The 15,521-nt window shown below is 46.8% G+C and overlaps 1 protein-coding gene across 4 annotated transcripts in view; it reads left to right on the top strand.

The window, feature by feature from the left end:
• LOC139923992 (growth factor receptor-bound protein 10-like) overlaps window positions 1-15,100 on the top strand; it is a 32,122-nt gene extending 17,022 nt beyond the window's left edge. For 2 of the 4 annotated variants that reach the window (XM_071914910.2, XM_078290370.1), the window contains 12 exons: window positions 3,978-4,134; window positions 6,426-6,541; window positions 7,737-7,811; window positions 8,292-8,429; window positions 8,972-9,082; window positions 10,689-10,787; window positions 10,920-10,997; window positions 12,866-12,982; window positions 13,917-13,983; window positions 14,233-14,320; window positions 14,640-14,733; window positions 14,954-15,100. In XM_071914910.2, coding sequence (XP_071771011.1) covers window positions 3,978-4,134; window positions 6,426-6,541; window positions 7,737-7,811; window positions 8,292-8,429; window positions 8,972-9,082; window positions 10,689-10,787; window positions 10,920-10,997; window positions 12,866-12,982; window positions 13,917-13,983; window positions 14,233-14,320; window positions 14,640-14,733; window positions 14,954-15,100 — 1,287 coding nt within the window. Of the gene's footprint in view, window positions 1-1,794; window positions 1,800-3,744; window positions 3,798-3,977; window positions 4,135-6,425; window positions 6,542-7,736; window positions 7,812-8,291; window positions 8,430-8,971; window positions 9,083-10,688; window positions 10,788-10,919; window positions 10,998-12,865; window positions 12,983-13,916; window positions 13,984-14,232; window positions 14,321-14,639; window positions 14,734-14,953 lie in introns of those variants that run through there. The other 2 variants (XM_078290369.1, XM_078290371.1) reach the window with 2 other exon arrangements.
• The last annotated feature ends 421 nt before the right edge of the window (window positions 15,101-15,521 follow it).

Here is a 15,521-nt window from a genome sequence, read left to right as displayed (position 1 = left end):
GCGCCTGCGTTTGTGTTGGCTTGTGTATGTTTGAGTGTGTGTGTGTGTGTGTGTGTATGTATGTATGTAGCCTGATGGGTTTAGGGGCCCATAAACCTCTTGGTCAAGTGGGCCTAACCCTACGCAGATTACTGTGTTTGACCTCTGACCCCCCTACATACAGTGTGTGTGCGTCTGTGTGTGTCAGTGTGTGTCTGTGTGTGTCTCTGTTTATGGGCATGCAGGTGTCTGTCCATGACCCTTAAATCCAATATGCTCTCTCTTAAAGTGTGTGTGTGTGCATGTGTGTGCGTGTGTGTGTGTGTGTGATCGCCATAAGCAGCACAAAGAACCAATACCCCTCTACATTTCCACCCCTCACCCTCTTCTAGTGGAGAAAGAGAGGGAAGTGGGGGATGGGAAAAGGAGAGAGAGAGAGAGGAGGAAGGAAGCAAGGTGAGTAATATTTCATTACGTAAAGATGGAACTTGGTGAAGGGAAAGGACACAAAGCAAGGCACAGGACGATTTGGAGGGGATACAAAAGTTGTCAAAAAAGCGATAGAACCAGTATACAGACATGTGGTGACATAAATAGAAGAAAAGAGGAAGAAATAGGAGATTAAGTAGAGGGAGAAAGAGAAGAAGAAGAAGGCCTGCTGAGTCCATGTGATGAGTGAAGTGATAGAAGTGTTTCTCTCTTTTGACGCCCCCCCCCTTTCTTTTCCCCACTCGTTCACGTGCACGCTTCATACACGTGCATGCATTATCTTCATTGTGCACACACACACACACACACACACACACACACAATAAGACCCCAGTGTTATACTCCTCCCCGGATGGCTGTAAAAATGCTGGGTGAGACTCCCCCCGCAAAAAAAAAAGAAAAAAAAGTCAACCGCTAATGTCAAAAGACGACTGGAGCTGGTTAGCATAGCTTACATTTCTTCTTCCTCTTTTGAGCGCGTGTGTGTGTGTGTGTGTGTGTATATATATATACCGTATATGTGTGTGTGTGTGTGTGTGTATGTAGGTCTAACAATTCTCATGCACAGTGTATTAGGGGCCAGCTGGGTTGGCCCGCTCCACACATGAGCCTGATTATGACTCAGTATTGCATTACTGACATTCCTTCTTAGCTCTCTCTCTCTCTCTCTCTTTTCTTTCTTTATGTCTCTCTCTCCTCCCTCCCCCCTCTCTCTCTCTGTACCTCTCTTGAGGCTGGGGCAGAATCGCTGAGCAATGCCCACCCCCCCTTTCCCCCCACTCCCTCAGTAAAGCCCCCCACCCCCCTTGCGGCCGGACACATGATCCGTAGCATCGGACTGAATCTTGAAAGGACCCCCGCTTTTTTTTTCCTTTTTTTTTTTTTTTAAAAGACTTTTTTCGACTCCCGACTTTGAAACCTCGGAGGGAGCGATCAGCGGTGCGTTACACGTGTTGCTCTGGTCCCAACACTCTCGCCTAGTATTTCACATACAGCTGAGGAGGAGGAGGAGGGGGAGGGGGAGGAAGAGGGGGGATAAAGAGGAAGGGGAGGGGGTGGACTTTGTGGGGTTTTTGTGTGTGTGTGTGTGTGTGAGGGAGAAACTGAAACCGTGAGGCAGCTCTAAGGCAATGTGAGTGGATGCATGAGAATGAGTGGCAACAAAGGTGTGTGTGTGTGTGTGTGTGTGTGTGTATGTGTGTGTGTGAGTGGTTTGGTGATTGGCTTAGTACTTTAGTGCCCTGAGCTTGTTCTCTCTATCCTTATGTGTGTGTGTGTGTGGCTGGGGGCGTGTTCGCACTACATGAGAGAGAGAGAGAGAGAGAGACACTGTTACTTTTCGGTGCGACACCATCAGTTAGCTATTTTTTGGGGGGAAGGGGGGGTCTTTGAACGCAGCACAGCCCCGAGGGTAGGAGGGTGGGGTACGTGACAGGTAGCGGCTCACCGTTTAAAAAATCCCACACTGGGTTAATCCACCGACTGAGGAGGAGGAGGAGGAGAAGGAGGAGAAGGAGGAGGAGGAGGAGGAGGAGGAGGAGGAGAGGAGCGCCGGCTCATACCACTCCTTGCAGCTCAGCCTTTATCCTGCCCAGCACGAGAAGAAGGGGCAGGCTGTCTCTCTCTCTCTCTCTCTCTCTCTCTCTCTCTCTCTCTCTCTCTCTCTCTCTCTCTCTCTCTCTCTCTCTCTCTCTCTCTCTCTCTCTCTCTCTTGTCCTTCCTCTGTCACTCCCCCCCCTCCTTCTCTCTCTCTCCCCCTTCCTTCCTCCCTCTTACCTCTCTCGCATTCTCCTTGCCAATCTGTCCCTCCCTCCCTCCCTCTCCCCGACTTCCTTCCCTCCCTCTCTTCCTCCCCTCCCTCTCTCTCTCTCTCTTCCTCTCTCTCTCTCTCTCTCTCTCTCTCTCTGTGTCTCTCTGTGTCACTGGAGAGCGTCTCAGTGTGAAAATGCCATCCTGCTCTCCAGACTGTTGCCTCTTTCAGGCTGTGGAGGTAAGAGACTTGCGTGTTCGTTTCTCTACAGTAGGTCTGTCGTGTGCTGTGCGTACGCGTGTGTGTGTGTGTGTGTGTGTGTGTTTGACAACCGTAGAGCGATGCGGACCTTGACGTTTCTAAAAACTTTCTGGAGCTAAAAACTCATGCGTCATGAAATTACTTTTTTTGTGTGGGGGGAGACGGAGGGGCTTGGCTTTGCAGGGGAGAGAGAGAGAGAGCTGTGACGTCGTTCCTTGTTGCGTTCGGAGTCCTGCTGTGTCGCTGTGGTGGTGATTCTGGTGGTTTTCTGGAGGGGGTTTTGGTGTCATTTCTAGGCCACCGTGGCTGTCGTCTCAGTGTTCTGTGTGTTTCCATGTCGCCGCGCCATTGTTCGACTTCATTTTCCGTGCCCTCCACCGCCACCTCCCCCTCCTCCACACACACACACACACACACACCCGCCCGCCGCCGGCTTTGCACCTTTTTTTTTTTCGTGTCATTTTCAACAGTTGTTCTCGGGCGGATTTGTGCGAAGCGCAGGGCGACTGAGTTTTTCAGCAAATTTCCCCGCTGCGGACAGAAGATGTTAAGAGTGTGGGCGTGTGGGAATACATGCACAAACACAAACACACGCACACACATACATGTTCTACTCTGTGATGCGTGGAAGATGATCTGAGTTGTCCTTGTGGTTTGCGTGCACTTTTAGACGTTCACTCGCTCATGTTCATTCTGTGTGTCCGTCCGTGTGTATGTGTGTGTTTGTGTATTTCGTTGTGTGTGTGTGAGGACGAGTGTGCATGTGCCTGTCCCTGGCATGTGTGCGGATCTGCACATACAGTAGTGTGAAGCGGCTGCTCTGTGGTTATCTGTGGAGAAACACAGTTTAAATGTCGCTCGGGGCACTTGGCCGAAATGGCTCAAAATGGCGCAACAATGGGAGGTACTGTGGCCGCAAACTGTGCTGCTCCCAGCAGTGATATTTTTAAAGACATACTCGAGATGCAACATGTGCGAATGTCCCGGGTTAGTTCGGGGTACATGTGTGACTGACTACTTTTTCTTTCCTACTGTGGATATTCGTGCTTGTGAGAGAGAACGTGTGTGTTAGTGTGCGCACGCAAGTTCGCCTGCTTATTCGCGTTTGTGGATGTGTGTGTGTGTGTGTGTGTGTGTGTGTGTGTGTGCGAGCTGTGGACAAAAGGGTTGAACCGACAGCGCTGGGGCCGGCCGACCTTCCTAGACATCTCCCTTCTCTTTCTAAGCGCTTAGCATTGCGTCTCGTGTTGGAGTGGCAAAGCGATGTGAATAGGACTTTTCAGGGCCGATGGACTTGACAAAGGACTTGGTTGTGGAGGTAAAAGTAGCCTCCGATCTGCGCTGTTCTCCCTTTTCTCTGTGGATTCGAATTTGCCGAAAGTGGCGCACGATGCGTCATGCCACGTAACTCTTATTAGAGGTCTTCCACACGGTCCCGTGCGCCGTATTCCTAGCATTATTGACATGTACGTTTTTGCCCTTTTGTGTGCGTTTCCAGATAGTGAAGGTGTGGAGCGAGGATGGGGCCGGTAAAGTGGTGGAGATCCCGGCCAACATGACGGCCAGAGATGTCTGTCAGCTCCTGGTCTACAAGAGCCACTGTCTGGACGACAACTGCTGGACGCTGGTGGAGCACCACCCCATCCTCGGCCTTGGTATGGACGCGTGTCTCTATGTATATGTGTGTGTGTGTGTTTTGTAGAGGTGCACCTACACTATCTATATGTCCATATGTGTTTAAGCAGAGGTGTAGCGGTAAATAAAAAGATGGGTCAACTGCGGTGTGACCTCCAGTCGGTGATCATCATAAGGGAAACGCGGCAATATAATAAACAAATCAATGATATTTTCAGAAAAGAGCATACATTTATGCTTTTCCCCCCTTAAAAGACCCTATTTTCATGTAGCATACATCAGTTTTATCCGACTTACTGTGACATATGCTATGAAATGACATCGTGAAGATTTATATCAGCCCTAAAAAGGTGTGAAAACTCGATTCCGCAAATCAGACGGGAGGTAAAATGAGTTAAAGCGGGTTTACCCTCCACTACAGCCCTGTACATCCTTTTTGCAGGAGTGTATGGGTCTTACGCTGTGTGTGTGTGTGTTTGTGTGTGTGTGTCTATGCCCCTTTTGTGTCTCCCTGCATGGGTGGGGGTACTTTCCTGTGTGTCCCCGCAGTGTGTATGCTCACTTGAGCATGGCCCAAGTGCTTGTATGCCTTCTGTATGACTTGGGGAGGGGGGTGTGGTTGGTCGTCGGCTTAAGCATTTTCCATGTTCCACTCACATGCCTCTCCCTCCTCATAACGCGCTCAGAGGGAAAAGAAAAAAAAGAAAAGAAAAAGGGAGACTCGTGCTTTCGCCGCTTCACTTCTGCTCCGTCTCCTTTGAAGCGTTCTTTTTTTGGTATTTCTTTATTTATTTTTGTGCGTCAGTCTTTGTCCTCGGCGAGGCTTTCCTACTCGGGAGTCGTATTTTTAGAGTCAAAGGATGGCTTTGTGCTTTGCTGCTTGATCGGCGTTTCTGGAAAAAAGTGCACTGGAGAGATGGAATGTGAGGTGAGGAGAGGAAGGGGGGGGAGAGAGAGAGAGAGAGAGAGAGAGAGGGGGATGAAGGGAGAGAGGGAGAGATGAAGAGAGAGGGAGAGAGGGAGAGAGAGGGGGAAGGGCGGAGAGGCCTGGACTTAGCGTCATACCAGAACAGTAAGGAACCAATCGCCGGTCTCCGTCGGACGAGCCCCTAGCCTTCCCAGCCAATCAATCTTTCCTTAACCCTCCACAGGAAATTCCCCTGCTAGCAGCCAGGGAACACACACACACACACACACACACACACACACACACACACACACACACAGCTCAACCATGTCCACCCCTTAAACTGCAGCCAGTATGCTTTTTTAGCATGAACTGTGACTACAGTTTCAGTGAAATGTATGTATGAGAGAGAGCGTGTGTGTGTGTGTGTGTGTGTGTGTGTGTGTGTGTGTGTGTGTGTGTGTGTGTCCTTAATAAAACCGTGACTGTGCAAATTAATCTGGAAGGGGGAATTACTGCTAAATCCTAGTTGCTATCATTTCTCGTGTGTGTGTGTGTGTGTGTGTGTGTGTGTTCATGCAGAACTAGAACATCCTGTCACTATCACTTTCTAATCGGCAGCACTCTGAGATCGTGTGCCCTCAACTTCAAGAAAGGAGAGCGCACAGACACACACTCTCACACACACACACACACACTCTCACACATACACACACACACACAGAAAGTAATTGGGCCTGTGCGGCGCATACTGAGAAGGTTAGGTCTGAGTGAGCTCTTAATGTGTGGTTGTGTGTCTCTGTGGATTGTACTTTGCTTATGGCTTCGCTGCTCTCAGCAATCAGCCTAAATACATGACATCATCTTCCTGCAAGCACCCCCCCCCCGCCCCCCCTTTTCCATCTCATCCCACTTTTCTTCTCCTCTCCACCTTCACCTCCCTCCCTCCCTCTCTCCCTCATTTCACAGCCCCTCCTCTTTTAACCTCTTTCTCCCTTGCCTGTCTCTTAGTCACAAAGTGCTTTTTTTTTTTTTTTTTTTGCTGCGTCACTTATTACCTACAGCGCTGCCGTCGGTGATGTAATGGTAAATTAAAAAGGTGGGCAAACTGTGACCTCCAGTCTGTGATCGTCATAAGGAAAACGGCCACCAGTATGAACACAAATCAGTTATATCTTATGAATTCACATCATTAAGATTCATGTCTCACTAAAAAACGAGGTGGAAAACTCACTATTCACTAATAAAAAGGTGTGTAAACTGACTTGTATTAATCTGTGTTTACCCTCTGCTCCATCCTGACTACAGTCCGCTGGTAATAGAGCTGTGAAGGCTGATGATGTGTCTGTCCTGTGTGTGTGTGTGTGTGTGTGTGTGTGTGTGTGTGTGTGTGTGTGTGTTCAGAGAGGTGTCTGGAGGACCACGAGCTGGTGGTTCAGGTTCAAGCCTCCATGAGCGGCGACAGTAAATTCCTCTTCAGGAAGAACTATGCCAAATATGAATTCTTCAGGAACCCCCTGGTGAGTCTCTCGCACACAGCCTCACACACACACACACACACACACACACACACACACACACACACACACACACACACACACACACACACACACACACAACACACACAACTAGGGTTCAACCGATACGAGTGTTTGAAGGCTGATATTTTTGGATTGAAGCTACCAATAGCTGAAATTTTGTGCTGATAAAGTATTCAGTGTTTTATACAGAATTCAATTCTTGTCAGCGTGGAAAAGCCTCTGAAACAGCTTTTAGACCATCATGGGACACTAAAACTCTCCATTGATAGCCAGGATAATAATAGATAATATTCTTGTGCATTCTTGTGTGTAATCTGATCAAAATGTCAGTGTAGTATTAATTAGTATTATCAATTCTACAATAAATAAGTAATCAGACAAACTGCATCATATCCATCAAATAAAAGGTGGATAACACTGACTGGGCCATAGCCATATTTTTAATAAAAGGCCAATATTGGCCCAGTATATCAGCAAACTGATATATTAGACACATGTCTTCTCTCAGTAGAGTAGTCTTTTCATATTATGTGTTTTGTGCTGTTTTTTTATGAATAAGAGCATCGGCTAAAATGTAAAATGCAAAGCTCTTAGGTTTGGTTCATTTTAAGGATTGTGTAATTCTGGACCCACAGTCCAGCATGTGACGGCTCACAAGTCAGCGGCGGACTTGGCTTGCGCGGCGTCTTCTGCCGATGCGAGCGCGGCGTTACGTGCCGGCCGTGCCATGACGTTATTTGCCGAGGTGATTTAGGTGTGCGGCGGAGCCAGCGGGTGACCTCAGCTCTGTGGTAATGAGCACAGTAAAACACCGGAGCGCTGGCCACGGCCTGTCAATCACACTAAGAGTAGCGCTGCCGGCTAAAGGGGATTACATCAGCGGGTGAGATCATACTGCATCTACTCCCAGGCTGGAGTGCCCTCGCTCGCTCGCTCGCTCTCTCTCTCTCTCTCTCTACCTCTCTCTCTCTCGCTCTCACCACTCCCACAGCTTTGTCTCTTGAGTCCTTAGCTCATCTGACACACACACACACACACACACACAGAGAGAGAGGCATATTCTGCATACAGAAACACGACCCCACTCTGAGCTGGTATATACAGTAAGTGGTTTCTAGTCTCTCTCTCTCTCTCTCTCACTCGTCCGTTGGTCTCTGTGTGTTTTTCCGCCCAGAACTTCTTTCCAGAGCAGATGGTGGCTTGGTGTCAGGAGTCTGATGGCTCAATCCCTCAGTCACAGCTCTTGCAGGTGAGGCGATGACTCAGTGAACGCACACACGCGTCTGTATTACTCTACGTGTGAGGACTTTCCATTGACTGTATTCATCCCCTAACCCCTAATCCAGACCTTAACCCTTACCAGTAGATGCCGAAACTTAACCCTAACCCTAAACTAGCCCCTTGTAGAAGTGTGGAACCAGCAAAATGCCCTCACTTTGGGGGATTTTCCTCTTTTTTTCTATCCTTGTGAGGACATTTGGTAGTCCAAGAACATGCATGCACACACATACACACACACACACACACACACAGTCCCTGCAACCCATTAACTGCATTCACCCATTGTAGTTACTACCAGATTTTCAGGAATTCCACTTATTATCCCACTGATAACATTGGATATATTGGGTTTTGAATGGATTTCACAAGGCTTAGGAGCATGTTGTTTTCAGGATGCGAGAAAGAAAAGCACCAAGGTTTGAGATGCATTTCATCTGTCTTTTTGCAGAACTTCCTGAACTCCAGCAGCTGTCCAGAGATCCAGGGCTTCCTGTACGTGAAGGAGCCTGGACGCAAGTCCTGGAAGAAGCTCTACATGTTCCTGCGGCGCTCCGGCCTTTACTACTCCACTAAAGGAACGTCCAAGGTACTGAAAGTGTGTCCTATAGATTCAGGGTCTGAACATGACACTGGGATATCTTTCATTTCAGCAGAGTGGTTTGACTGGCAGGGAGGTGTCCATGCTGATACTAAATTGTCTGTTGCATATAATTATATAACCCTTATCTGCTATATGCTTGTTTCTATCTTATTTTTCTGTTTTAATTCAATTTTTCTTTGCTGTATCCTATTGTTATTTGCTGCTGCAGTATCCCCACATGGAAATATTGAAGTTTCATCTAATCTCACCCCATCTTATATTTCAGTTTTCTTTATTATCAAAGGAAAAAACAAAAATTAGAAAATAGCATAATTGCATTTACCCAAGGAGCAACAAACCAAGATTTTTAGAATATTGCACTGAATTTTCCACTCCTCCTGCCTTGAATACATCACAATGCCTGATTTTGTTTTGAAGTGAGGACGTCTGGTCACATAAACCACTGTGTAGTCCCTCCTTTTCTTCATATTGCCGCTGACATCTCCCCCATCCCCCCACCCCACCCCCGTCTCCCCCTGACTGGCCAGGAGCCCAGACATCTGCAGCTGCTGGCCGATCTGGAGGACAGTAACGTCTTCACCATCATCACCGGCAAGAAACTCCACAACGCCCCGACAGACTACCAGTTCTGCATCAAGGTAGCACACACACTCAGGAATACACTGCAGCAAAATGTCCAGCAAGGAAAGTCATTTAATCCGGAATTGAGTTGTAAAAATCTTCTTTTTTCTTAGAAAGATGAAAAAATCTGCCAATATGGGTGGGATATGTTTGTTGTTTCCATTGCAGATCAAAGGTCATTTTGTTGATGCTACAGGAGTGATCTGCCTTGTTTCAAGATACTGACACTTGTCGTCAGATTGTGTTTTATTTTAAGGAAAACAACATTTTAAGACTCACCACTAGAACCGAACCGAACTGAACTGTGCTAGTTAAGTATATGATGCATTATATATGCATCTTATATTTTGGTCGTAATCATGCACAGGGCCTTATTTTTTCATAAAGAAAATCATTTAACGATCTTTGCAACAGGGTTCACTCGATGGGGTTTTCAAGACCGATACCGATGTTTTTGGATTGAAGCTGCTGCTAGCCGATTTAATATATTTAAAATTTGGACACTAAAACTCAAATCAAACTGTATCATATCCAGCATGAAGGAGGTGGATGACACTGATTGGCCGATGTCTGATCTTTAAGAAACCCTAACCCTACTTTGTCATAGATGTGTCTGTTTCTCTTGTATGTACACACACCCAGTCTGTATGTGTGCGTGTGTGTGTGTGTGTGTGTGTGTGTGTGTGTGTGTCAGAGGGCACGGGGGTTAAAACCACCCAGTGGGGGTCTGAACAGACACTTGGCACTGTGTGTCCCGCTCCAGGAGTTATCCGTGGTGGGTCACCTGCTGATCTGGGATAAGCCCAGCGGGATAAGCTGGGATGGGACAGGGAATCTGGCCTGCTAAACCCCCCCACCCCACCCCCCCGCCCCCCCTACTCACACACTAGACAACTAGCATGTCAGATGCTCTCAGCAGGGGTGACGGTGCAGGATTGGGTGAGGGATTTCATGAGATGGGCGGGTGCCTGAATTGTCACCATGGTGACATGAATTAATTTATCCATAGGGGTTGAATTCAAGGAGCAGTGTGCCTAACGTCCTTGTTACTGGTGGAAGGAAAGGGGAAAAGTCCATGCTGTGAAGCTGGAATAGTCCTCACTAGGGTTAGACTGATATATATTGGGCCGATATTGGCCTTTTAGTAAAAATCAGATATCAGCCAGTCAGTTTTTGTCAACATCAATATGATAGATATGATGCAGTTTGTATCATTATATATTTACTGTAGAATTGATCAATATCAAAACTACACTGGTTGTCAGTGGGAATCCCTTCACCTGAATTGATTCTAATGTGAGAATTTTTATCAGATTCAACACAAATAAAGTAGTATTAATATCCTGGGTTTCAGTGGAGAGTTTTAGTGTCCCATAATGGTCTAAATGCTGTTTCAGAGGCTTTTCCACCCTGAGAGAAATCTAATTTGAGGGGAAAAACTGAATACTTGGATTTACAAATATTGAATATCGGCACAAAATATCAATCCAAAAATATCGGTACTGGCCTTCAAAATCCCTTATCGGTTGAACCCTAGTCAAATTTACAGGGTGATAGTCATAATGTGCATCTCATCGATTTAATATCCCATCAGTATAATCGTGTCTGTTGTTTGATTGGCAGCCCAGTAAAGTGAGGAGTGACTGTAAGGAGCTGAAGATGCTGTGTGCCGAGGACGAGCAGAGTAGGACCTGCTGGATGACCGCCTTCAGACTGCTAAAGGTACTGCCCTCTCCTTTTCTCTGGCCTTACTATAGCTGCAGCCAAGGCTATGAGTCGTATAACAGCATAATAACAGTTAGAAAGCACATGAAAAGATGTGTTGACGCCGTTTCTTCTCTCTTGTCTTCGCAGTATGGGATATTACTGTATCAGAACTACAACGTTCCCCAGCAGAGGAAGTCCAACCTCTCGCATTTCTCGGCGCCTGTGGTGAGGATCTTTCTGTTGACCTGCTCTCTGAGATCACCCTCTTACAACCCAGCTTAAATGCCAATCCAGCTTGATCCATTAATTAGCTGATGGCGAACTGGAAACCAGTTCACCTCGCGGCCCCCTCGTCCCTCGCTCCGGCTGAGCGGCGATACTTGAGAGGGAACGCGCAGGCGGCGGCGGCGCTTGGATGGCTTTTGCATTTTGCATAGGAAGGATTTGTGAAACGTCGCTGAAATGAATTTCCGTTCAAACGATCGTTGCTGGGTTTGACCTGCGTTAATGGGGTCAAAACAATGCTGCTGTAGTGATGATAGGCTTATGGTCCAGATTCAGGTCAGGGAGCATAGGCTGCTCAATAAAACAATCAACACTCTATAACCAAAAGTACATCCTACACATAACATCTTATCCCAGGACAAAAAGAACATTTACATAATGTCCACATGCACACACATGCTGTATAAAAGGCTGGATCAATCTGCATACAGCAGACAGAAATACATGCATATACAGTGCAGCATGCTGTGTTACACTGAGACTGATTACTTCACATCATAAGGCGGTGGTAAGAGTGTTATACTGTAAGCTGCTTTGGAAAGATTTTAAATTAAAATGAATTGCTTATGGATCTCTAGAATCTGTACAATGTTTGTATTGGGTCTTAAAGTAACAAAGTAAATTAGGTTTAAGGGCTCATGTGGTCATGCAAGTGTATCTATTAGATTTAGCTGTGATGGGGCTGTACTGTAAAAACACTGTGGGATACACACGCAAATGTTTGAGCATGAGCATGTCTAAAGTAATTAATCTACTATATTGCTATGAATGAATAGTATACAGATTATGACAGCGATTCCTCAAAACCTCACACGATTGTTTACAGGTTTCCCACAGGCGGCCTTGAAAACCCTTGAATGGATGGCTTTGAAAGTACTTGATTTTTTAATTAAAATATAGCATCCAAATTCATCAATATGCCTCAGCTGTCTAACCCATATCCTGAGGAAAACCCTATGATGGATATTTTTCTGATTGTCTTACCCCAAAATATGCCAATTTTGAGTCCCTGAATTTCACTAAAGGAGACCCTGAAAGTCATTGAAAAGTCATTGAATTTGCTGTCCAAGTGAGTGTGGGAACCTAGTGTTTAGTATAGTCTAATTTGTTTTTGCACAGCAATATGTACTGCAACAACAATTCTAAAAAGCTATGACAAATTGAATGAAATGAGCCAAGGAACCCAGAGAGGCTTGTGCTTTTCTCCCAAAGGGTATTTGTGGTTTGACTGAAGTCATTTAACTACAATATTGCCTGGTACTATAAAATAGTAATGAATGAATAGCTTACAAATTATGAATGTGATTCCTCAAAACCTTTCAAAATTGTTTAATTTAATTTCACACATAAATACATCATCACAATTCAAGAAAAGGGCATAACCAATTGGTTGAAATGAACATTTGAGCCCCAGCATGCCTGAAGTATTTAAAGTGCTATATTTCCCAGGACTAGTAATTAATTAATAGCATACAAATTATGATAGTGACTCCTCAAAAGCAAGCACAGGTGTTTAGTTTAATTTATTTTCAGCTAGAAATAGGCCTATGTAATTATATATATATATTAAAAAAAAGGGGCATAGCCAAGCGGGCGAAAAGGACAGAAGAGCCCAGAAAGCCAGAAGGGGCTTGTGCTTTTCTTCAGAGGGGCATTTGTGGATTGACTGAAGTGGGTCTCTCTGCAGACAGGATTTGTCACGCCCCAGTGAGTGTGTCTGGCTTGTTTGACCTCTGACCTTGTCTACCCACTCCCACCCCCCCACCTACCCTTTCCCACCACCCCACCCTCCCCTATTCCCTCGACAGCGGAGTGTATCTGAGAACTCCCTGGTGGCCATGGACTTCTCCGGACGGACCGGCCGCGTCATTGACAACCCCGTCGAGGCCCAGAGCGCCGCCCTGGAGGAGGGGCAGACCTGGAGGGTGAGGAGGAGGAGGGGGACGGGGACGGGGAGGGGGGTGAAGGCATGAGGAGGGGGGAGGATGAGGGAAGAGATGTGAAATGTGGTGTTGCAGGGGGAGGGCAGATCTTCAGGATATGCGGTGGGAAGTCGGAGAGCTCAGGATCAGAACATGGGAGGATTTAAGCTGCATTTGCGTCATCTGGGAAAAATGGTAGATACAAGTTTCGTACAGTACTTGAAAATACCATTTTACCATCAGCTTTCAGGTAGTAAATACTACTTGGGAACTTGGGGTTTGGTGATGAACCCTGATTTCGCGGACTTCCTGAATTTCAACGTCACCAAAAGGAAATACCTGTATTCAAATGCAGGGAATGCTATGTTCATTTCAAATAAAACAAATAAAATAAAAGTTTTTCATCACATAAGTCATTGTATGATCACAGCTCTTGCTCGTGCCTTCACCTCCAGCACCTTTCTAGGTAATCTAAAGTGTGCGGTAGTTCCACGTATCTACTGCTGTGATCACAGCTCTTAAAAGGCAATGGCAGGACACAGCTGCTTAGGGAATGATACGGTCATTTCAAATAAAACAAATAAAATGAAGGATTTTCATCGCAGAAGTCATTTTGTCGAAGGTCTTTGACTGAAAACTTTGACCGAAAGTGATCACAGCTCTTAAAAGGCAGGACACAGCTGCTTACTGAATTTGTTGTGTGTGGTTGACATTTGCAATGTTTGGTTTTGCTGTACATGAACTCATATGTATCACTTCCAAATTGTCGCTTTTAACCCTCAGGGTGTTTCGACGGGTATTACCGCATGACGTGAATGCGGTACTTTGTCAAAAGGAAGGATAAGGCTCGAGGTTGGGAAGTTGAGTCGAGGGATTTGGTTTGGTATCTTATTATCTCATGTCTAATGTTGCTCCTGTGCTTTTTTGTCCCATGCAGAAACGGAGCCAGCGTATGAATGTCCTGGGCAGTCCCAGCCCCCTGCACCCTCCCTCTCTGAGCACAGGTAACCTCCCTTAGACCAGTGAGAAATGCAACACTGATCACCTTGCACAGGCTTTGGCTGTGGCCCAGCAACAGCATAAAGACTGCGTAAACCGTGTTGTGTACGTGTTAGATTAGAGCTTTGTGAACTTACTGTAGATCTCCTTGTCCGAGGCTGTGATTTTTAAACACCGATTTAAAGCGGTTTTGAACATACACTGAGAAAATGTTCAGAGAATGGGGCCTTGTCTCATAGTTGTCTGTCTTTCAGTGATCCACAGGACTCAGCTGTGGTTTCACGGCCGCATCATGAGAGAGGAAGCCCACAAAATGATCATACAACAAGGCCAAGTAGACGGGTAAGAGCTCATTAAACAGTACTATGGGAGAGACTGTTTATCTTGTGTCTTTTAGATTTGATTAGATGAAACTTTAATGATCCTTGTAGGGAGACTGGTTCATTCTAGCACCGAATAATGGGATACAGCAAAGGGGAAAAAAAGGGTTTAAATACGAATAGAGCAAATTAGGAGTATTACAAGACATATTAATGAGAACTATAAGAACTATGAGGAAAAACAGTAGAACACACTGAGGCACAAAAATGGAAAAAATAGGGTTGTTTCTTACTTTTCATGAAAAGGGTGAATGATTTCTGTCTCATGTTCTGTGCGGCAGGTTGTTCTTGTTGCGGGACAGTCAGAGTAACCCCAAGGCATTCGTCCTCACCATGTGCCACCACCAGAAGATCAAGCACTTCCAGATCCTACCGGTCAGTCAGTTTGCACGCACACACAAGTGATTTAGTCTCACGTTCAGGCTCATAGTCTTATTTGTATTAAAACTAGCTAAATCCCTTCAACAGGGTGAGAGAGTTCCACTTGTTTCCAGTGCAGTTTCAAAAAGTGTCACGTGCTCATGCATGCGTATACATGCTCATTGTCATGTGATGGTTAACTGTCCTCTCCCCTCCCTCTGGCCCTGCTGTGAAGTGTGAGGAAGAGGGCCAGGTGTTCTTCAGCCTCGACGACGGCGCCACCAAGTTCACCGACCTGATCCACCTGGTGGAGTTTTACCAGCTCAACAGAGGAGTGCTGCCCTGCAAGCTCAAACACCCTTGCACCGCCGTGGCCTTGTGACCCCCCCCCTCCCCCCCCAACCACCAGGGATACCACCCCCCCATACCCCCATCACCCCCCGCCCCACATCTATCTGCCCCTTCCCTCAGCACCGCGACGAGGTTGAGGAGAGGCAGAGGTTAAGTCAAGTTTTGTGGATATGAAGAACTCAGCAGGGGGGCGGGGGGGGCGGACGGTGGAGGTTCGCTTTCTCTCTCTGCCCTCCCTACCGCTTCTCGGATGTTCGAACGGGAACCGCTCAGATGGTCCCCAAAGCGTCGCGACTTCCGGACCCAGCAGCAGTCGCCCCGACGCCCGCGTTGTTTCGCGGGACCTCGGTTGTTTCGTCGTTTGTCGGCGAAAACGCAGACGGAGGCAGTCCTTCCCCACCCACTATCCTCCCGGCCTGATAAGCTGTGGTGCCCTCCCCCACCCCCCACCC

This window comes from Centroberyx gerrardi, chromosome 19 (assembly GCF_048128805.1).
Source record: "Centroberyx gerrardi isolate f3 chromosome 19, fCenGer3.hap1.cur.20231027, whole genome shotgun sequence".
Taxonomy (NCBI): Eukaryota; Metazoa; Chordata; class Actinopteri; order Beryciformes; family Berycidae; genus Centroberyx; species Centroberyx gerrardi.
The sequence above is the reverse complement of the archived record's forward strand: the minus strand, read 5'-3'. Positions and strand labels throughout refer to the sequence as shown.